General features: G+C 36.5%; 1 protein-coding gene across 3 annotated transcripts in view; it reads left to right on the top strand.

Moving 5' to 3' along the window:
* Window positions 1-20421, top strand: part of SEC23A (SEC23 homolog A, COPII component) — an 82427-nt gene extending 62006 nt beyond the window's left edge. For all 3 annotated transcript variants that reach the window (XM_086363439.1, XM_086363440.1, XM_086363438.1), the window contains 5 exons: window positions 1240-1401; window positions 3328-3414; window positions 6221-6376; window positions 9653-9718; window positions 18775-20421. In XM_086363439.1, the coding sequence (XP_086219565.1) occupies window positions 1240-1401; window positions 3328-3414; window positions 6221-6376; window positions 9653-9718; window positions 18775-18864 (561 nt within the window). In that variant the 3' untranslated portion in view covers window positions 18865-20421. The remainder of the gene's footprint in view (window positions 1-1239; window positions 1402-3327; window positions 3415-6220; window positions 6377-9652; window positions 9719-18774) is intronic.
* The last annotated feature ends 2803 nt before the right edge of the window (window positions 20422-23224 follow it).

Here is a 23224-nt window from a genome sequence, read left to right on the forward strand (position 1 = left end):
TGGAGTCTATCTGTCTGTTGTTTTGGTAGATATTCCCAAAAGTATAGGTTTATATGATGAGTAATAGAGATAATATTTATTCAACTGAGTATATACGAAGTGCAAGTAATTTAGGAGAATAAAGATGGTTGACGTGGATTCTGTTTTCAAGGAGTGTTCATTTTGAAGGGTGAGATCTGAAATATATGTAAACAATGCAGAAAAGAAAGTGAGATTCAACACTACAACAGAGACACAATATTTAAAGGAAACTTTAAAGAATCCTTCCAAATGGATTATTTGGTATATCTTTATGGAAGAAGTGGTATTTTATATTACCTTAACCTGGAAGGATGATTAATATTGAGATACAGAAATTCAAATTTTTGCTCCTCACAAAAACTTTGTTTAAAGCTTCGACCTTCTTTTCAGAGATACTCTTATTTTTTGAAAATAGTTTATTGATCTGTAACCTAGAAACTCCATGTTTATAGGGGGAGACTTCCCCAAGTCTCTTGTTGAGATTTTGGAGGATTAGAATAAGGCAGTGTCTACTTGTCTTAGAGGAGAAGGGAGTGGCTACCCACTCCAGTATTCTTGCCTGGAGAATTCCGTGGACAGAGGAGCCTGGCAGGCTATATATAGTCCATGGGGTCGAAAAGAGTTGGGCACAACTAAGTGACTGTCACTCACTTGTCTTAAGGGAGGCAACCCTTTGTGTTTTGAGAATTCTCGGATCTCACTTTATATCAGAAAATAGTAAGGGAATTGAGGGCATTAGTTTAAGTTATTGTTGTTTAGTCACTAAGTCGTGTCCAACTCTTTTGTGACCCTATGGATTGTAGCTCGCCAGACTCCTCTGTCCTTGGAATTCTCCAGGCAAGAATACTGGAGTGGGTTGCCATTTCCTTCTCCAGGGGATCTTCCATCCCAGGGATTGAAACTGTGTCTCCTGCTTTGGCAGGCGGATTCTTTACCACTGAAGCACCAGGGAAGCCCTCAGTCTAAATATTTGACTTAGATCCAAACAAGGGGTTTTTGTCCCTAGTCTTGGTTTTCTTTTGAGTCATCTCTTTCTTTTTAGCTGTTGTTGAGTTGCATTTTTAAGTAACTGATAGATATCATGGGTAAGATTCTGAGAAATACAATTTAGAAGTTGTTTTTTTGTATTAATGGCTGTAATCAAATGTGTTCATAGTAGTAAACTTCTGTTGCCATATTAAAATCAGTTAAAGCTGTCTCGCATGTTTTATCTTGTAGTTTATGTTTCATTTAAGAAGATCTCCTTTCTTGCAAGTTTTTAACAATAGTCCTGATGAGAGTTCCTATTATCGTCACCACTTTATGCGTCAAGACTTGACCCAGTCTCTCATCATGATTCAGCCTATTCTGTACGCTTATTCTTTTAGTGGACCACCAGAGGTGAGAGGGGTAGAAAAAGAAATTGGTTTTGTTACTGTGCTGTCTGCTATTAAAGTAAAACAACTAGGTTTTTCTTGAAATATAGTTATTAAATGTAAGAATTTAATTCAAGCATGAATATCTTGTTATTCATATATACTCTTAATGTTTATGAGTGCTTACTATATGCTAGATAAGATGCTAGGCTATATTAGGAAATTATTAAAAAGATAAACAGCTATAAGAGACTTTGTATTTATTAAAAAAATTTTTAACAGACTTTTTAAAGATTATTTTGTCTAGTCATTTGGTTGATAAAAATCCTATCGGTCTCATGACTTATGTCCTTACCAATGTCTGCAGGTGATGACGATTCTAGAAACTGTATTCCAGAGTTTAGTGTCTGACAATTAGGGCATTCTGTCTAAACAAAAGCTTTGTTTTAATACAGTCCCATTCTCCTATAGTCTTTTGGAACATAAGATACTGTTGATTATAAAGATATATACTTAGAAAAATGATAAAGCTATCCATTTTGCCTTCTTAGCAAACTGTCCCAATTATTTTTACCTATTTTCAAATAGATAGTTTTTCTGTTTCATGATTAAAACAATTTGTTTACTTAAAAGTATGTAATGACTATATTTGAAAATAATAACTTTAGGAAGGGTCAGTATAAAGAGAATATGATATCTATTTGTTAATGATCTCTAATGCTGCCTTTATTCACTTTTGTAAAAAAATAGTGGGTAAAAAGTTATATTTTGTTGCCATTTTTTATAGTAATTTGTCATAGTTTTTACTTTTCTAGAAAATGCATTTTTAATTGGTCTAGCTATACATTTGGTCTCATAGTTATTTGAATGAGGAAAGTAAGTTTTAGAAATACCTTTTTTTTTTTTTTAATTTCATAGTAATATATGTAAGTTGTAAACATCTGGAAAACGTCAAAAAGTGTTTGGAAGAAAAATAGAATCCCACTGCCTGCTCTTGTCAGGTTTCAAACTCTCCATTTAATCCACGAATCCCATTCATTTCTTAAGGCTTTGCATTTAAAGTTATCCTCTTTCTCTTCTGCATTGTTACTTCTCTCATCACCATCATTCTATTAACACAGAAACCTTAGTGTCACTCTTGTTAAACAAAAGCCCCTGGACTTCACATTGTCTCTAGTTGCCGCCTCATTGCTCTGGTCCCAGTCACAGCTAAACGCAGAGAGTTGCTTGTTGTCCATATGTTCCCACGTTACATTCTCTTCTCCACCTATATTAGTCAGACTCTTGGCCCTGAGATTATTCTGAAACAACTCTTATAAAGGCTACCAAGCCCTCATCTTGCTGGAACTCACAACAGCATTTACCCAGAGAGGACTCTCCTTGAAAAACTTTTGGTCTAGGCTTCTCCAATGCCTATAGCACCTACTGGTTTTCCTCTTCCTCACTGCCTGTTCCTTCTCAGACTCCCTCTGCTGGCTTCTCCCTTTCTGAACTCTAAATGTTGGTGTGGTCTGGGCTCAGTCTCTGGCTTCTCTGGATTCCCTTGAAACGGTGCAGTCTAATCACATAGCTCTAATTGCCATCTTCATGCATGTGATACCCAAATTTATGTCAGTTCAGGCCACTTCCTTCTATTGCATATTCAGAACTATGTTTCCATCTCCAAATTTTCTCTGTGTCAAGCCTTTCCTCTCTCAGTGGTGCCACACACCATCAGACTTAGGAATCTATTCTCTGATTTCCTCTTGACTACTCTATTTTTCAATTGTTATTTCAGTTTAGTGATTCCTCAGAAAATTAAATTGAAACATCCTTTAAGAATTCATAATAGCAAGAGGTTTTAAGTAGTAAGATAATACATTTAAAAGATTTAAAAGATCCTAAGATCAATTTTGTATTTTTAAGTAATTAATTTTTCCTTCTTCCTCTTTCATTATTATCCTCACATCAGCCGGTTCTTCTTGATAGCAGCAGCATTCTTGCAGATCGTATTCTCCTCATGGACACATTTTTCCAGATTTTGATTTATCATGGTGAGGTAAGATTCCCTTGTGTTTAAAGCTATGCACGTAGTTTCAGTAAAGTCTTTTAATTCATATTGCTAGAAGTTTTCCTCCCTTTACTGTATGAGTAGTGTCTCCTCTATGATAAACTTTATTTCCGCTTTTATTAAGTTATGTGTAAAATGTGATTCTTCCTTTTGTGAATTAGACTTAATTTTCAGTTGACCTGTCTGTGGTTGTTCTGTCTGTTTGTCTGCACATAATTGGAGAAGTGAATTTTATACAAAGCATAGCTGTGAAAGAGTGAGCATATCATACCTTTGGGTTTTACCTGAAGACACTAAGAAGGGAAAAGTCAGTAGGCGGGCTTTCCTTTTTGTTATTTCATGTATCCATTTAAAAAGTATTCTGGGACTTCCCTGGTGGTCCAGTGGTTAAGATTCCATACTCCCAATGCAGGGGGCTAGGTTTTATCCCTGGTCAGGGAGCTAGAGCCTGCATGGTGCAACTAAAACCCGACACAGACCCCATCCCCACCCCCCAAATATTCCACACGAAGTATTTAAAGTAAAAAAAAATATTTCAGTTGATCTTAAAGATTCATTTAAAGCACAAGCTAATTAAAATTTATGACTTAATTTGATAGGTAAATGAAAAGAGCAGACTATTTGAGTAGCAATTGAGTTAATCTAGGTTATTTAGCATAACTCTGTTCATTCCTATATTTATTCATTCAGGCAGTATTTAAGTGCTTCCTCTGTGTGGAAAGCAGTGAAATCTAGATGCTTTGAGAAATACAGATCTTTTTCATAAACTTATACTCAAGCTTATAGTCTAGTGTTCAGGTAACTTGTGCAGATATATTTTTCCAGTGTTATAACTGTAAATGATTTTAGATTTGCACTGTAATAGGGAAGGGGCTTTCCAGGTGGTGCTAGTGGTAAAGAAGCCACCTGCCAGTGCAGGAGACATAGGAGACATAACCCAGGGTTCGATCCCTGGGTTAGGAAGATGCCCTGGAGGAAGGCAAAGCAATCCACTCCAGTAGTCTTGCCTGGAGAATCCCATGGACAGAGGAGCCTGGTGGTCTGCAGTCCACAAGGTTGCTAAGAGTCAGATGCCACTGAAGCGACTTGGCGCGCATACACTCAGGGAAGATCTTATTCGAAATATCACTTTAAATATATGGGACTTTTAAAGACCTATTGATTATTATTTTTAACTGTTACCAGTTACTAGAGCTATTTAACTTTTTTGGGGGGGGGTTAAATTTTTTTAATTTTTATTTTATTTTTAAACTTTACAATATTGTATTAGTTTTGCCAAATATCAAAATGAATCTGCCACAGGTATACCTGTGTTCCCCATCCTGAACCCTCCTCCCTCCTCCCTCCCCATACCATCCCTCTGGGTCATTCCAGTGCACCAGCCCCAAGCCTCCAGTATCGTGCATCGAACCTGGACTGGCGACTCGTTCCATATATGACATTATACGTATTTCAGTGCCATTCTCCCAAACCATCCCACCCTCTCCCTCTCCCACAGAGTCCAAAAGACTGTTCTATACATCAGTGTCTCTTTTGCTGTCTCGTATACACGGTTATTGTTAACATCTTTCTAAATTCCATATATATGCGTTAGTATACTGTATTGGTGTTTTTCTTTCTGGCTTACTTCACTCTGTATAATAGGCTCCAGTTTCATCCACCTCATTAGAACTGATTCAAATGTATTCTTTTTAATGGCTGAGTAATACTCCATTGTGCATATGTACCATAGCTTTCTTATCCATTCATCTGCTGATGGACATCTAGGTTGCTTCCATGTCCTGGCTATTATAAACTTTTAAGAATAATGCCTGTGATACTAGCTCTGTGACAGAGCTAGGTTTTTGATTATTTCTTTTGTCTTTCAATAGTTTTATTTCTTCAAATAGCTTGTTAACATGCATAAATGAGAAATCAGAAATTCAGATGACTGTTCCTCTGTTAAATATAGAGATATAAAGATATACATTGATTGATTCAGTTAACTTAGAAATCAAGCCAGGTTAAATCTTTGGATGATTTAATTAAATGGTGTTTTGGAGTCATTTACCTTAATAAAAGTTGATTAATAAAATCAATATTTTTACCTTAAGAATATTGATTCAGATGCTCTTTTATAGGTGTATTATCTTTATAATATTATTGCTATTATTATTAAAGTTTTTACCTTTATGTATCTTGTGAGAATGTAACTCCATTGGTAAAGATTCATAATATAAGAGGTAATTAATTTTGAAGTCTCCAGGAAATCTTCTGTACCAAAAATCCCCTTTATTTATCATAAGCTTAGGTAGATACCTTTTTGTTGTTGTTGTTCAGTCGCTAAGTCATGTCCGACTCTTGACGACCCCATGGCCTATATAGCCCACCAGGCTCCTCTGTCCTTGGAATTCTCCAGGCAACAATTCTAGAGTGAGTTGCTGTTTCCTTCTCCATGGGATCTTCCCGACCCACGGACTGAACCTTTGTCTCCTACATTGATTTGTGGATTCTTTACCACTGAGCCACCTGGGAAGCCCAGGGATACCTTTTATCTAACTTTAATATGATAAGTGTAGTGTTTTATATTTTTTCATTATTATTTTTACTTTTAAAGAAGAAATATCCTAATTTTGCATCTGTTTATGCAAGAATACTGAAATTAGTATTTTAACTTTAAAAAATTAGTAACTTAAAAATAAATGGGATAATAGTCTATGATTTTCTTATTTTCTGATGATTGTTTCATTTGAAAAACAAATATTTGGTTAGGCAAGAAAAAAAGTAATAATTCCTTTAATTGTTTTAAAATTAGACCATAGCTCAGTGGCGCAAGTCAGGATACCAGGACATGCCAGAATATGAAAATTTCCGCCACCTTCTGCAAGCCCCAGTGGATGACGCCCAGGAAATCCTTCACTCCAGGTTTCCAATGCCGAGGTACATTGACACGGAACACGGGGGCAGTCAGGTAATGCTCTTCATTTGTTTGCATGTGTGTTGATGATTTTACAATGAGTTGTTCCTGTTTGCCTTCTGACATTAGTTTGAATAGACTGCTTCACCAGGCAAATGAAAAGGAAGGAGATGGGCAGATGGTTTCCAGAGGAAGGTATGCTTCCTTCTTGCCTTAGTTTTGAGAGCAGAGCAGTAAGATCATTGACTAGCTGACTACAGGTGGTGGTTTCTCCCATCTTCTTCCTCCAGCTCAGCTCTAGTCAAGAGCCAGGGTGGTGTTTTGGTGATATGCCAGCTTTAGTTGAGCAAGTAGATATGAACAACTTAGGAAATAATTTAGTGTACTTTTCTCAGATCTCTTTGTTTACTGACAAAGTCTATGAATATGAAGTTTATGGTAACATAATTTTTGTTTTCCTTATTCTATCATTTCACTTTTCTAGAAAATGTCATGTAATAGGAAAGCATTATGGCATTATAAAAAGGTGTGTAATTTTTAGAGTTATTAGGGTTAAATAACGTACATATAGCCTTTTTTGGCCTTACAGAAGACTCAATTAGGACCCCATAACATACACTTTTTTTTTTTTCTGTTTTTAAAAAAAATTTTTTTTGTTTATTATTTTTGGCCACACTGGGTCTTTGTTGCTACACAGGCTTTTTCCTAGTTGTAGTGAGCGGGTACTACTCTGTGGTTTGGCATGCAGGCTTCTCACTGAGGGGGCTTCTCTTGCTGTGGAGCACGGGCTCTAGGGTGTGCAGGCTGTAGTAGTTGTGGCACATGGGTTTAGTTGTGGCTCCCAGCTTTTAGAGCACAGGCTTAACAGTTGTAGCACGCGGGCTTAGTTGCTCCGTGGCATGTGAGATCTTCCCAAACTGGGGATTGAACCTGTGTCTCCTGCACTGGCAGGTAGATTCTTTACCACTGAGCCACTAGGAAAGCCCAACTCTTTTTTTTTTTTTTTTTAGTATTTTATTTTATTTATTTATTTTTTAAAATTCATTTCCTTTTTATTTTTTATTTATTATTATTATTTTTTTTTACTTTACAATATTGTATTGGTTTTGCCATACATCAACATGCATCCACCACGGGTGTACACGCGTTCCCCATCCTGAACCCCCCTCCCACCTCCCTCCCCATACCATCCCTCTGGGTCATCCCAGTGCACCAGCTCCAAGCTTCCTGTATCCTGCATTGAACCTGGACTGGCGATTCGTTTCTTATAAGATATTATACATGTTTTAATGCCATTCTCCCAAATCATCCCCCCTTCCTCTCCCACAGAGTCCAAAAGACTGTTCTATACATCTGTGTCTCTTTTGCTGTCTCGCATATAGGGTTGTCATTACCATCTTTCTAAATTCCATATATATGCGTTAGTATACTGTATTGGTGTTTTTCTTTCTGGCTTACTTCACTCTGTATAGTAGGCTCCAGTTGCATCCACCTCATTAGAACTGATTCAAATGTATTCTTTTTAATGGCTGAGTAATACTCTATTGTGTATATGTACCACAGCTTTCTTATCCGTTCGTCTGCTGATGGACATCTAGGTTGCTTCCATGTCCTGGCTATTACAAACAGTGCTACAGTGAACATTGGGGTACACGTGTCTCTTTCAATTCTGGTTTCCTCCGTGTGTATGCCCAGCAGTGGGATTGCTGGGTCGTGTGGCAGTTCTATTTCCAGTTTTTTAAGGAATCTCCACACTGTTCTCCATAGTGGCTGTACTAGTTTGCATTCCCACCAACAGTGTAAGAGGGTTCCCTTTTCTCTACATCCTCTCCAGCATTTATTGCTTGTAGACTTTTGGATCACAGCCATTCTGACTGGCGTGAATACCTCATAGTGGTTTTGATTTGCATTTCTCTGATAATGAGTGATGTTGAGCATCCTTTCATGTGTTTGTTAGCCATCTGTGGAAAGCCCAACTCTTGAATAACTTTTACTGCTGCTTTTAAATTCTTATTAGAGGTATATAAATTAATTATAGGTTATTTTTTCACTTGTTCCTAGAAAGTACAGACCTTGCTTTGTTTATTGATGTATCCCTAGTGCCTAGCACAGTATTACAAAGTAGGTAGTAGATATCAGTAACTATTATTCAGAAATGATAGCAATTATTATTAGGGTTTTACTATATTTATAATAGGAGCTACTATACCCTATTGAGAATTTGCAAAGCTGTTAACACTTTACATAACTTCTCTCATTTGATTCTCTAGCAGTCCTATTATTGTTTCCATTTTACGGATAATAAAACTGAGACTTAGGTTACTTGTGGCCAAGGAAAACTGTAAATGGAGGAATTGGGATTTGAATCCAGATGTTCTATGCTGCTGCAGCTGCTGCTAAGTCGCTTCCGTTGTGTCCAACTCTGTGTGACCCCATAGACAGCAGCCCACCAGGCTCCCCCGTCCCTGGGATTCTCCAGGCATGAACACTGGAGTGGGTTGCCATTTCCTTCTCCAGTGCATGAAAGTGAAAAGTGAAAGTGAGGTCACTCAGAGGTCGCTCAATGAACCCATGGACTGCAGCCTACCAGGCTTCTCCATCCATGGGATTTTCCAGGCAAGAGTACTGGAGTGGGATTTTCCAGGCAAGAGTACTGGAGTGGGGTGCCATTGCCTTCTCCAAGATATCCTTTAGAAGTAGAAAAGATTTTGTATGGTACTAAATTTCAAATGATAGGACTGTCTTGTTCTTTTAATGTGAAAAATAATTTATGAATTGTTCTCTCATTGATGTCTCACCACATGTAGTGCTGTATTCCTTTTCAATTCTGGTTATTATTTCATGATGATAAGGCATAGTGGATAGATGGGCAAAATGTTGGGCAAGTGCTGTCATGGAATAGCCTATAGTTTGAAAAAGTTTGACAGTCATTGTTTAAAGTGAAAGAACATGTAGAGACTTTGAACCTTTGGAGACTTTGAACCTTTGTTGATGTTTCAGACCAGGTGTTTGGTAAATGTCACACTAACTTTGTCATAATTGTTGCACACATACTCTTTATATGTTGAATTTTGAATTCTACAATTTGTATTTGTTACTGTAAATGTTATTATGTATGTATGATTTGGAGAGGTTACACTTATTTGTAACATATAGTGGTCTACGTATTTCAAGATTTATCTCATTTTTTTAAAGTTTCATTTTAATAAAATTAATTTTATGAAAATATATTAAATAGAATTGATTTTATATGGCATAATGTATTTGTTTAGCCTATATTGACCAAATCTTATATTTGATGGATAATATTATTTCTTCTTTGCTTTTAAGGCTCGTTTCCTGCTTTCAAAAGTTAACCCCTCACAGACTCATAATAATATGTATGCCTGGGGACAGGTAAGTGTAAATAGCAGACCGTGGAAATTATTTCTTTGTGTTTTTTATAGTTCGTTATTTTAGTGAAAGCTACGTTTTTTGCCTTTGTTTTTGGTAATGGTTTCTGCTGGAAAGTAATAAAAAAAAGAGGTGAAAATAGAATTAACATTTGGTGGCACCACAGAAAATACAAAAGTGATTATATCAAATATGTAGAACCCTTTCATATTTCAAGCTTATCATGTTTCCCTTGAGACAAAAAGCAATAAAGTGTATAGTAAATGAACTAGAAGGTGATGATTCAGACTTAATGCTAGGCTGAGAACCATAAAAGGCCACAGTACGCAGGGAGTGGTCAGGGATTGTGGTTGAACAAGAGAGGCTGGAGGCCTGGACATCATTATTAATGTATTTTAACTTGGTAGAAATTCTCTCTCTTGATACACTGCTGCTGCTGCTGCACTATATCACCACTTATCAAGTGTCCAATCTGCAGGACTCTATATTGGTACTTCAGGATCCCAGCTATCATCCCTGCCTTTGAAGAGCTTGTAGTCTAGTATTAGAAATAAAGCACATACCTAAGTCATTAAAAATACAAGGCAGATTGGGTTGTATGCTTTTAGGAAAATTTAAAGTGTTACGGGGGGATAGAGGAGAAGGAGGGAAAAGGGTCGCATGATGGCAGAAGAAGAGATATTTCCTTTAGAGTGCTTATGACTCCAATAAGTAGAAATTATGTGAGGAACGGAATTCTAGGTAGATGACAGTATGGACTAGGATAAAGAGTATATGTCAGGATGAATAGTAGAACAATAAACTGGAAATGTAATTGTACAGTTAGTTATGGAGGCTCTTGAGTACCAGGCTGAGGACTGAGGAGCTGAGTTTTTATTTGCTAAGTTATGGAATGTCATTGAAGGTTTTTGGCCAGAGAGCCAATTCTGACTCTTGGATAATACAGTTGAATCTTAAGATTAATTGGAAGCAGTCTGTAAGTTGGAACTGTTTCTGCTGAAGTAATCCAAGTGAGAGAGAAAGAAGATGAGATGGTGAAAAGGAATAGATTTGAGTTATATTTCGAGAGGAGACTAAGTGAGATTTGATTAGCAGTTGCAGGAAAGTAAAACTTACTCTGGGGCCAGACAGCTGTATACAAAATCTGAATTCTGATTGGATTCTGGATTAGAGCAAACAGCTTATAAAGAACATAATTGGGATGATTTGTGAAATATATAGACTGTATGTCAGATACTAGTATAGTAATAAATTTCTTAAGAGTAATAATGGTGTTGTGGTTATGTAGGCGATTGTCCTTGATCTTGGGAGATATATCCTAGAGTGTTCGGGGATAAAATGTGATGTCTTCAGCTTGAAAAAATGATTCAACAAGAAGAAAAAGAAAAGAAAAAATAGATACAAACATAAAATGTGGCAAAATGTTCATCATTGATTTTAAGTTCAGTGCTATGTTGGTATTCATTGTACTTTTTTCCTAAGGTTTGAATTTTTGAAAAATAGTTGAGGGGGGGAACAAGGGAGTAAGGCGCTCTGAGCCTGGGTAACTGAGAACGTGTGCCGGTAGGAATGAGAGTGAAAAGACAACGTTTTAGACCTTGAGTTTGAGATACCATCTAGATGCCCAAATGAGCAGGCTGTTGAAAACTTGGGTTTGGTGGTCAGGGCAAGGATTAGATAAGTGATACTGAAAGCCATCACAGTGGATGGTTGTCCAAGGAGAGGCTACAGAGGCAAAGAAGGATGAGACAGAGCCTTGAGGAAGTACAAGTGCTAGGAGTATTTTATACGTAATCAGAGAAGTGGAAGGAAAAAGAGAGGAACACCGTGTCCTAAGTGGTGAGGGAGAACTTTATAGAAGGAAGAAGAAGGGAGTAACAAATACTGAGATGCTGCAGATACTTGGTTTGAGGACTAGGCGGTTATTTGTGCCCTTGCTAAGCAGTTTTAATATAGTCATTGTGTAGAGGATAGATTATTAAAGAATTAATGAGTGGTGAAGAAGTGGAGGTCATTAAGTATAAATGGTTCTTTTGCAAATTTAGCCTGAATGAATAGTAGAAGGATGATTGTTATTAGAGTAAGGGCACAAAACTTACTTGTAGGCTAAGTGTAAGGAGCTAACGTTGGGGAGACCCAGAAGGACACTGTATAGATGTTTAAGATCCTCAGAAAGAGACAGTGTGATCACATTATGTGGAGTTTAAGCACTGGTAGGGAGGCAGGACATTTCTTTCTGCAAAAGCAAAGAGTGAGAAGAAGGGTGAAGACAGAAAGATTTTGAGGTGGAGAGAAAAACTCTTATTGGAGAAGCCTGTTTCTTTTCAGTAATAGATTATTGCTAGAGTGAGAAATGCTGGGGTTAAGGACTAGATAACAGAACAGGTTGCTGCTGCTGCTGCTAAGTCGCTTCAGTCATGTCCCACTCTGTGTGACCCCATAGACAGCAGCCCACCAGGCTCCCCTGTCCCTGGGATTCTCCAGGCAAGAACACTGGAGTGGGTTGCCATTTCCTTCTCCAACGCAGGAAAGTGAAAAGTGAAAGTGAAGTCACTCAGTCGTGTCCGACTCTTAGCAACCCCATGGACTGCAGCCCACCAGGCTCCTCCATCCATGGGATTTTCCAGGCAAGGGTACTGGAGTGCGGTGCCATTGCCTTCTCCAACAGAACAGGTTAAAAACAGCTATAAAGAATATAAGAAAGCAATAGAGGGTGAGTAAAAGACCTACAGCAGTGTTGAGGGTCCATTTTATTTACCAACAGTTTCTTGAGCATGGTTCCGTAATGTTCTTTAGCCATGCTGTGTAGTTAGGCATTGCATCAAAGATGAAAGAACTGGGGCTAATTTAGAACTAGAGGTAAGAAAGATGGACACAGCAAAGAGAGTAGAATATTTGAGAGCATTGTTAAACAATTGACTATGGGGCCCAGGCTAGTTAGAAGAGAAATAAAGCAATAATTGGAATTCAGGCCTTTTTCTTTGAATATAGTGAGTAAGTGAGTGAAAGTTACTCAGTCGTGTCCGACTCTTTGTGACCCCATGGACTTTACAGTCCATGGAATTCTCCAGGTCAGAATACTGAAGTGGGTAGCTTTTCCCTTTTGCAGGGGATCTTCCCAACCCAGGGATCGAACTCAGGTCTCCCCCATTGCAGGCAGATTCTTTTACCAGCTGAGCCACCAGGGAAGCCAAAGAATACTGGAGTGGGTAGCCTATCCCTTCTCCAGAGGAACTTCCCAACCCAGGAATCAAACCAGGGTCTCCTGCATTGCAGGCAGATTCTTTACCAACTGAGCTATGGGGGAAGCCCTTTGAATATAGAGGTGCCTCAAAAGTTTGCCTTGAATTCTCTACATTTTAGAGAATTTTTTCTGGGTGATTGTATCCATTCTTGTGGCTTCAGCTTTCATTTGAGTCTAACTTGTAAGTCTCCATCTTTGCTTTGGCTTCACAGTGACCTGCAGACTGGAGTTTATAACCACCAGGTGCAGAGCACTTGAGTTTCCTGTAGACATTTCATAAGCAGCATGCCCCAACTTGAGCTCTCTCATACCATCTTGTACTTACTGACTTGCAGGTTTTTTACAGAGGAGCCCACCATTCTCTCAGTTGCCAGGGCTTGGAACTTTAGTCATGTACATTTTCTCTCTTCTGCCCCTAATCATTGACTTATTTTCCCTGGCCGTTCCCTCCTTTCCCTGTCGCTAATCAAGATTAGGCCCTGTTAGTCTTCACATAGACTGTTGGAATTACCTGCTGGCACCGCTTCAGCTGTTTCTTCCCATTTTGGCACTGATCAGAGTGGTCTCCCTAAAACAGTTCTAAGTCAAAGCACTGCATGGAAATCTTTAATAACCCCCTATTGAGTTACTAAAAGCTCTGTATTGCTATTGAGGGTCCTTTGTAGTGTGCTCCACATAGCTTTGCCCACTTTTAGCTACTATTTAGTCTTTTTAATCAAACTGGCCTTCCTACTGCACTCTGAGTGTACTGAGCATGTAACTTACAGAGCAGCCATCCCTCAAGGCTCAGTTTTAAAAGTTTACTGACTCCATGAAACTTTTTCTGTGATTGTATGACTGGATATTGTGGAATATCCCTGACCCTTCATTCCCCTTCTCTTTCCCCATCCATTTCTGATGGCACTTATTTTTCCTGTTAGAATATAAATTACTTGAGGGTAATAACTGTGTCACTTTCATTTTTGACTTTCCACAGTACCTTAAACATTAGCACATATTGACTATAATACATCTGGACAGGACAACAGAGATTAGAGTAGGGGAATCTGTGGAGATGCTTTAGGAGTTACAAAGCTTTTGTGAAATAGATAGATAAATTGAGTCCATGGTCTAAAAGTCCTGAAAAGTGAGGAGGTTTTTTTTTTTTTTTTTTTTAATAGCAAGGAAAGGAACTTACTCCTGGAAATTGTTCAAGGGGTACATAGCATGTGTGAGAAAAATTTGTCTCCACATAATACATGTACATATAGATTTTCAATATCATCCCTCACCGTCTTCCACTTGGTAGGGAGTGGTGGGGAGACAAAAAGCCAAGTATAATCCTGTGATGTGGAACTTTGGGCTACAGGATGTCCATGAGTTAGCCTTTCTTTTATACTTTAGTCGGTTGAGTATTGGTTTTGGTTCTGGATCCCACAAGGTAAAAGGAACTTATTTAAGAAAAGAAAACCACAAGAACATAGAAAATATAGCACCAATAAATAGAGTTAATGAAAATAGTAAATAATCAATATGAGGGGGAAGTTAAAGGATACTTTAAAACAGTATTCATCAGGGGTCGTTTATCAATTGCCCGTAAGGACTAGGTGAACAAATGAGTGAAACTGGCTGCATATAAGAGACGCTTTCAGTCTCAGTGTCAGAAACCAATGCCTGAGGGCGGGGGCTGTGGCCAACTAGGGCTTATGGGGAGGGTCCACAGATGTTCCTATTTCCAGGCAGTAATAATTAAGTTCCAGTTTAATTATTATAGGTCATATTATTATTTTTTTAATTTTATTTTATTTTTAAACTTTACATAATTGTATTAGTTTTGCCAAATATCAAAATGAATCCATCACATAGGTCATATTATTTTAAGCTATGGACAAATGGGGGTGGAAAACCATCATGGATGTATTTTTAAAGAGAAAAAGGGTACAGTTGAAGAATCGAGATCAATCAACTGGAAATTTTTGATAAGATTGAGTTGAGCATTAGTATTTATCATTTCAAATAAGATCACAGTATATAAATTAGAAGACCCATATATATTTTGTCTGGTCTAGGAGAACTAGATCTGAGATTGGTGAATTGAGGTAGAAAGGCATCAATCCATGTGTCGTTCTGGGCTGATAGTTGAAAATTCTGCAAGTTACTAAACTTTCCTATGCCTTCTTTTCCTTATCTGTTACAGAGTTTAATGACACGTACTTGATATACCCAGTAATACTCAGTAAATATTAGTTATTAGTTTTCCTTGTTATCACTGGAGAAAACAGTCTCTCTCTAGAGATATTTAAGATAGGAAAGAAAACCAATAATAATATAACCTATAATAATTAAACTGAAACTTAATTATTACTGCCTGGAAATAGGAACATTAGAGGCATAAATAAGAGCCCTAACATTTTTTAAGCCAGACCCTGAAGGAGGGAGATCATTTCATTGGGTGAATATGATGGAGAAGGAAATCCCAGGCCAAGGAACAAACATGCAGTATTGTTTATCTTATTCACTCATTCATTTATCCATCCACCCATCCATGTATTCAACTTTGAAAGCATCGTCTTTGGAGAAACTTAAATATGCTTTGTTGTTATTAAAGGAGTTCTTTTTATTCATTTGATAAAACCTTGTTTAAATATTTTCAATCATTCGGTTAAATTATATCCTTACATATGGTGGTTTTAATTACATTATCAGGTCTGTCTCTCCTTAGGTTATTTTATAAAGTTTTTTCCTCAAAGAGGCAGTTAAAAGCAGTTTGAATTTCTTCTCATTATTACATTTTAGAAAATATAATAATCTTTTCCAGAAATGCCATCTGGTTTAGGAAAATTGAAGAATTAGTCACAGTTATACCTTTGGGGCAAGCTGGCATTTGATCCTATCTTTTATGAATAGAATCTTATGAAAACAAAACAAACAACTCCTTTTAGATTGGTTTAAAACTATTTCAAAGATCTTTCAGTCTGTGTTGAATTAGTTCATGTGTCTAAAAACAATGAAATTTTGGTCTGATGTATTTAAATCAGTGTTTCTCAGTCTTTATATTTTGTTAAATTTGAAAGCATCCCTTTTTTGTAATGGTGTTTGAAATGTCAAAATTAAATAAATGTGATAATTAGGAGTAAGAAAGAAACCAAGAGCCTAAGGTTTTTCTTGACATATGACTTTTATAAGAGAAATTATGTTAATATTTTTATAGATAATAAGCTGAATCTGCACTGTTTTAGTCATTATACTAAGATTTTCATAAACTCTTATTTATTAAAACACTTGTGAGGTGAGTACTGTTAATCTTATTTTTCAGAAGAGTAAATTGATGCTTACGTAGACTAACTTTCCCCAAGTCACATAAACTGTGACAAGGGTTTGGATTTGATCCTAGGTCATTCTAACTCCAGAATCTGAACTTTTAACCATTAAGCTAAATTGATGATTGAAATTTAGGGAGTTAACATGATACCCAAGCATTTTGCTAAAAATTATGAAATCTAATACCTTAGTTTTCTTTTTGTCAGAAATCGAGAGTCCAGTATAAGTATTATCCATGGATGACCTGAAGGGGGCGCCGCTGCAGCACTGCTTCTGTGATGGTGCTGGAGGCCTCTGATGCTGTAGTGCTTCATATGCTAAATGATATAAAACGTGGCCCTTTCTGCCCAATCCTGGGTGTATGTTAAAGAGAAAAAGGGTACAGTTGAAAAATTGAGATCAGTCAACTGGAAATTTTTGATAAGATTGAGTTGAGCATTTAGTATTTATCATTTCAAATAAGGTCGCAGTATATAAATTAGAAAACCCATATATATTCTGTCTTTACTAGGAGAAATAGATCTGGGATTGGGTGAATTGAGGTGGAGAATGTGTAAAGTGGAAAAAAAATCAGGTATAATTATAGGAAGAAAAAAAGGAGCTATTGGCTTATTACTAGTTTAAGTCACATTTTTGATACCTTACTTCCTATGTTAACTGTGAATGTAGAATAAAATATAGAATAAAATATAATAAAACTATATATGTAGCCTATAAAAGAATAGATTTTCTAAAATAGATACTAATGTTATAGGCCACCTGCGTGTGTCAGGTATTGTTCTATTTGCTTTACACAATTTAACTCATTTAATCAGTATGACAGCCATGTGCAATAGGTTCTGTTCTTATCTGTATTTTACAAATGAGGAAACTAAGACTCAAAGAGCTAAAGTCACTTCTTCAAAGTCATATAGGCAGTAAGCGGCAGAGTCAGGATTTGAGCTCAGTCTGCCTGGCTCCAGTCTCTAAGCTCTTAATTCCAGTGCTGTTGTCTCCCTTCATTATGTAGTTTTTCAAGTTCTTATGAATTCACCTGTGAAAACATATAATAAAATTGATTGTCCTTTTCAGGAGAGGTTATGGCATGTCTGTGGCTATGCCAGAGAAGAACCACAAGAGCTGTGAATTCTTATCTCATGTTTGCCACTAATTTGCTGATATCCTCTGAAAATTACTGAATTTCCTTATTTTAGGCTTTTATATATACCTCTAAATAAGAAAGTGGATATCAGGTGAAGAATTTAAAAATCCAGATATAAAATACTCCAGGAAGCTTTCTTGCTACAATAAAATTTCATTATTAGTGGATTGGATTATTAAGATCATTTCATCAACACAGTTTTTATTAAAATAGAAGTCAGGAATTTTCCCTAACTTTAGAACCCACAAGAATCAATGAAAATGACTTGAATGAAAAAAAAAAAGAAAGAAAGAAAATGACTTGAATGAAAATATATGTGTGTTTTATTTAAAACATGATATAAATTCTCTTCCTTCCAGCTGGCAGTTCTGCCAAAATATATGTAATTGAAATTTTATTTTAGTAAACAGGCAGCAATGAAGGAGGCTTACTTCTTAGTAGAGATAAAAGCAATACATTCAAGACAAATGAACACTTTACTACTTTAAAGACTAAATTGGATATGGAGCTATTTTAATGCCAATTGATGAATTGCAGTACAAATCTGACTCTGACCACTTGGGGTTAGTGCAGACCCCAAAAGTCAAAGGACATGGTCCACAAACAAGACCTACCCTATTCAGATGCCAGCCGAAAGTCGAATCCCAGGTTACCCACATTTCCGACCAGCTGGCTACAAATTCATGTTTGGGGGTGGTGAGAAAGGGAGAGTGGTCGGATGGGAGATGGGTGGGTGGGGTAGATAAGAGGATGGGTTCCCACAACCCCCCATCAGATTTGGAAATTCCCTAGAACAACTCACAGAACTCAGGAAAGCACTATATTTATGATTACAGTTTTATTATAAAACTGATAATTCCTTTTCCCATGAAATCGGGGTTTGTCACCCTCCCAGCTGATGTATTGATGTATTTATTCTTCAAATAGGAATCTCCACTTGGCTCTGGTATCCAGTGGGTTTTTTTTTTTTTGCCTTTGCCTTTGTTTTGTATGATTGATTGAAAATCTAGCCCCCCACCGCCCCCACACCATCCCTTCCTCCCTGGAGGTCAGGCTCTCTTAAAGCCCAGCCATCTAATTACATGGATGATCTTTTTGGTGACTGGTCCCTATCCTGAGTCATCTCATCTCACAGCATAAACTCTAGTGTGATCTGAAGGGCTCATGAATAACAGATGCTGCTGTCGGGTAATTCCAAGGATGTAGTCTCCCCCCTCAGGAATCTGGGACAAAGACCAGTCAGATTCTTTATTATACAAGAACATAGACATTATTCTGCTTAAAATGATTTCCTTGTCTATTTTTTTTTACACATTTGCTTATACATTTTATCCTTTGTTTTTGATTATAGCGAATATCTTTGTTTTCTTCTAGGAGTCTGGAGCGCCGATTCTCACAGATGATGTTAGTTTGCAAGTGTTTATGGATCACTTGAAAAAACTTGCTGTGTCAAGTGCTGCTTGATGTGCTGAACTTAATAAGATTGAGAAGATGAAATAGTATTTGTTTCTTTTTTCTCTTCTTTTCAGTTAATCTGTGGAAATCAACAGAGATCTCTGTAGACTCTTTTTGTATTAGTATGATTTGAGACAGCATTTGGAAAAATGTTCATGTTTGTAGATTAAGCTAGAGTATAAGAGCAATACGAACAAATTTGTTTTCCTTGCCCCACAGTATTATAACTGGTTTTAGAAATTTGAGGTCTTTATAACTTCAGTTCAGTTCAGTCGCTCAGTCGTGTCCGACTCTTTGCGACCCCATGAATCGCAGCACGCCAGGCCTCCCTGTCCATCACCAACTCCCAGAGTTCACTCAAACTCATGTCCCATCTAGTTGGTGATGCTTTATAACTTAATTATGTTAAAAAGTAAAAATAGCGTCTGCCTTGCACTGCAGGGATATAACTCATTTGTATGTTGCAGACAAATTCCAAGTGGCACTGAATGTTCCTGACTTTTTGAAAACTTGTTTCTTAATTTTAACCAGAAAGTAAACAAAATCATCAACAGTAATGATAAATGTGAACATTTTTGCCTATTCATTGAATATTTTTCCATGATATTCAGCACTTATGTATACACTTCTTCTGTACTTACTCTGTTAAGGCAGATTTATTTTTATGATGACTTGTTTAGGAATTATTTGACTTTATATATGGTAATTTTCATGAAGATAATTTAATGTTTTTGGTCATTTGAAAAAAATAGTTTAGAGATGAAAGTTTTTTTGGATGACAGTTCCATAATTGATAACATGTGAAATTCCCACAAAGGACCCAACTATGTGATTAAACATATTTTTTTTAATAAAGGGAAATAGAAAAAAAATAGTTTCATCACAGTACATTTTAGAAAGGCTTTGCAGTAAAAAGACTATTGTAACTTCTAAACCAAATTTAATATTCACTGCATGCTTTTGTTATTTCCTTTTGTTTTTCTGAGGTAAGTTTTATATTATATCCTTCAGTATTTTAAACTCTTGGGAGTTTACACACTACTTTCTGTTTTTGCTTCCATTTCGTGAACAGTTGTAGTTCTTATTGAAACAGTATTATCTAATATTTTGTTGAATTTTATCATGTGATGATGCTCAGTTCTCTCTTGATTTATTCATTAGTATCATTCACTTTTACCTTTTAAAGTTTACTTGTAGCAGATGTTTACATTGCTAAAGCCAGATATGTTTGACCATGAAATTCACATCAAGTACTGCAATAAAAGGTGGTGCTACTATATGGGCTTAGAAGGACTGCGATGATTGTATTTGCATGAACACAATCATTTGATGGGAAAACAGAGACTTTAAATGAATTGTTTATATGTTTTATTTGATTAGAGTAAATAAATTGCTCTGTTCCATTTTATTTGAACTATGATAGGTCTAAATACCAATAAAATATACATTTGCTCTGTTTTCCCGCTTATTTTGAAATCTAGTAAGCCTGAAAAGCCTAGTGTAAAAGTAGAGCATTTATAAAACCTGCTATTGATGGATTAAAAAGTCACTTATTTAAAGAAAAAACAGCTTTATTGAGTTTTAATTCAAGATAAATTCCTTTTAAATCTGATAAAAATCCTCCAAAATTTTTCTTTTGCAAAAATGAGAACAGATACCTCAATGCTGGTGAACATTGACATTATTTGATCCATTGATTTAGAACAAAGGTCCTTTTATGGTGAAGATGATCAAGGCATTTGAACATTGCTCTTTTAATTTCTTTGATCATTTAAGACCAACATCTTTTTGTTGCTTTCCTGGCATTCTTCAAATTTGATTATTCAATGTAAATGCATATCTTATATTTTTGTCACTGCATAGCTGATAGTCTTCTCTACAACTGCTGTGTGCTGCTCTTCACAATTTAAAAATGGAGGAGCAATTTAAAAAATGTTTTACCGTACACTGTTTAGTGTTTAGACTGCAACTATTTTAATTTCTGATCAACCTCATCTAAAACTTTGCACCAAGAAAAATTTCTAAATTGTGCTATTAATGTCATGTTTTATTTTCTTGGTCAGTCCTTTAGTTTTAAAACAGTTCAAAAAGAAAGTTTTAATTGTAAAGATACTAAAACTCATTAAAGGTTTCCATGTGTACACTAAAATTTGCACTTACAAAAAAGATTACACCTCAAAGTTCACACTGTTTCACTGTTTTAAAATTTAACCCCAAACAAAAACTCTGGGTGGCCATATAAAGACTGAGTGAATTGTTTCTTCATCTTTGTAATTACCACTGTTTATTGAACCTACTGTTTAAACACTAGGATACTTTGACCAATGGATATTGAAGACCAAAAAAAAAAAAAATCTCTTCAAGGGAGACGAACTGATTCAAAAACTGTTACTAATTTAACCTTCCAAAGGCAAGGGTGTCTGTATGTTGGGACTGGATTGTATGGGATTTCTCTGAATTAAGTTCTGAGTATGGGACAAATACAATGTTTATGAAAGGATAGGTAGTTCAGTTCAGTTCAGTTGCTCTGTCGTGTCTGACTCTTTGCAGCCCCATGAATCACAGCACGCCAGGCCTCCCTGTCCATCACCAACTCCCAGAATTTACTCAAACTCACATCCATTGAGTCAGTGATGCCATCCGGCCATCTCATCCTCTGTCATCCCCTTCTCCTCCTGCCCCAAATCCCTCCCAGCATCAGAGTCTTTTCCAATGAGTCAACTCTTCGCTTGAGATGGCCAAAGTATTGGAGTTTCAGCTTTAGCATCAGTCCTTCCAATGAACACCCAGGACTGATCTCCTTTAGAATGGACTGGTTGGATCTCCTTGCAGTCCAAGGGACTCTCAAGAGTCTTCTCCAACACCACAGTTCAAAAGCATCAATTCTTCGGGGCTCAGCTTTCTTCACAGTTCAACTCTCACGTCCATACATGACCACTGGAAAAACCATAGCCTTGACTAGACGGACCTTTATTGGCAAAGTAATGTCTCTGCTTTTTTAATATGCTATCTAGGTTGGTCATAACTTTCCTTCCAAGGAGTCTTTTAATTTCATGGCTGCAGTCACCATCTGCAGGGATTTTGGAGCCCCCCCAAAATAAAGTCAGCCACTGTTTCCCCATGTATTTGCCATAAAGTGATGAGACCAGATGCCATGGTCTTAGTTTTCTGAATGTTGAGCTTTAAGCCAACTTTTTCACTCTTTCACTTTCATCAAGAGGCTTTTTAGTTCCTCTTCACTGTCTCAATGTAATAATCAGAAAATTACACACATATTATGACTCAGAGGTAGCCATAGCAATTGTATAGACTGTAGACCAATAAAAATTGTTTCAAGCTGGAGTATTTTATCACTGATATTATTTGGAATTGATGGCATATGGCAATAAAACTCAAACCAAGTGCTCTGACTTTGTTACACTGCTGTCCTTGGAAACAAGATTATTTTCTCATGAGTTATATAAGAAATTTCAATGAAAATTATAAAATATTTAGAATTGAACAATAAAAGTACTCTTTCAAAACTTGTGGTATGGAAAAAAAGATTATTAGAGGAATATATTGTTTTAAAGGCAACTGGAGAAAAAAGATTGAAAATAAATGAACTTTGTATTCAACTCAATGAAAATGAACAACAAATACATCTAAGGAAAGAAGGAGAAAGGAAATAAAGGTAAAATAATTTTAATGAGATAGAAAATAAATGGAGGCAATGCTTCATAAAACCAAAACCAAAAAGATAATAAGCGTTGAAAGTCTTAAATGCATTTTGAAAGCAAAGAAGGAAATTGACTATCAGCTCATCTTCTGAATAGTTTTTTAATGGAGATCTTAAATGAACAATTATTCAAATTTTTTGGTCCAGGCCAATTAAGCATAATTGTTTAGTTGTATAATTACCAAGGCATCTAAAATTTATTCTCTAATGAATTTCAGGGAAAAGTTGATGTTAAAATCATATACTTACTCCTTATGAACATAGAAGTACTTACAAAGTTGAGAAATTATAGTTAAAGGAGTCCGTTGAGATCATTAAATCCTATTTCCTTACCCAGTTCAAGAATTCCCTCACAATATCCCTGATGGTTGATTGACCTCTGTAGATCACTTGCAGTGTCAGTTAAGACAGGAGAGCGTAGATTGCTGAACCCTACAAGTGACTTACACCTTTAAAGAAAAGATAGTGAACTGGGAAGGATTAATATGTGACATACCAAAAAGAAGCCTTGACCAGAATTTGATGGCGAACATTTAAATCTGTTTTACACAACACATTCTGAGGACTATAACCATTGACCTACAAAGCCATCTGGCCCTCTGATATTGTCATTAAATGAGAGTGGGGCAGCCCGTAATGCAGGAAGTCTGT

This window comes from Bos grunniens, chromosome 21 (genome assembly GCF_055505025.1).
Source record: "Bos grunniens cultivar Pamir isolate PY7600 chromosome 21, Bosgru_T2T1.0, whole genome shotgun sequence".
Lineage (NCBI taxonomy): Eukaryota > Metazoa > Chordata > Mammalia > Artiodactyla > Bovidae > Bos > Bos grunniens.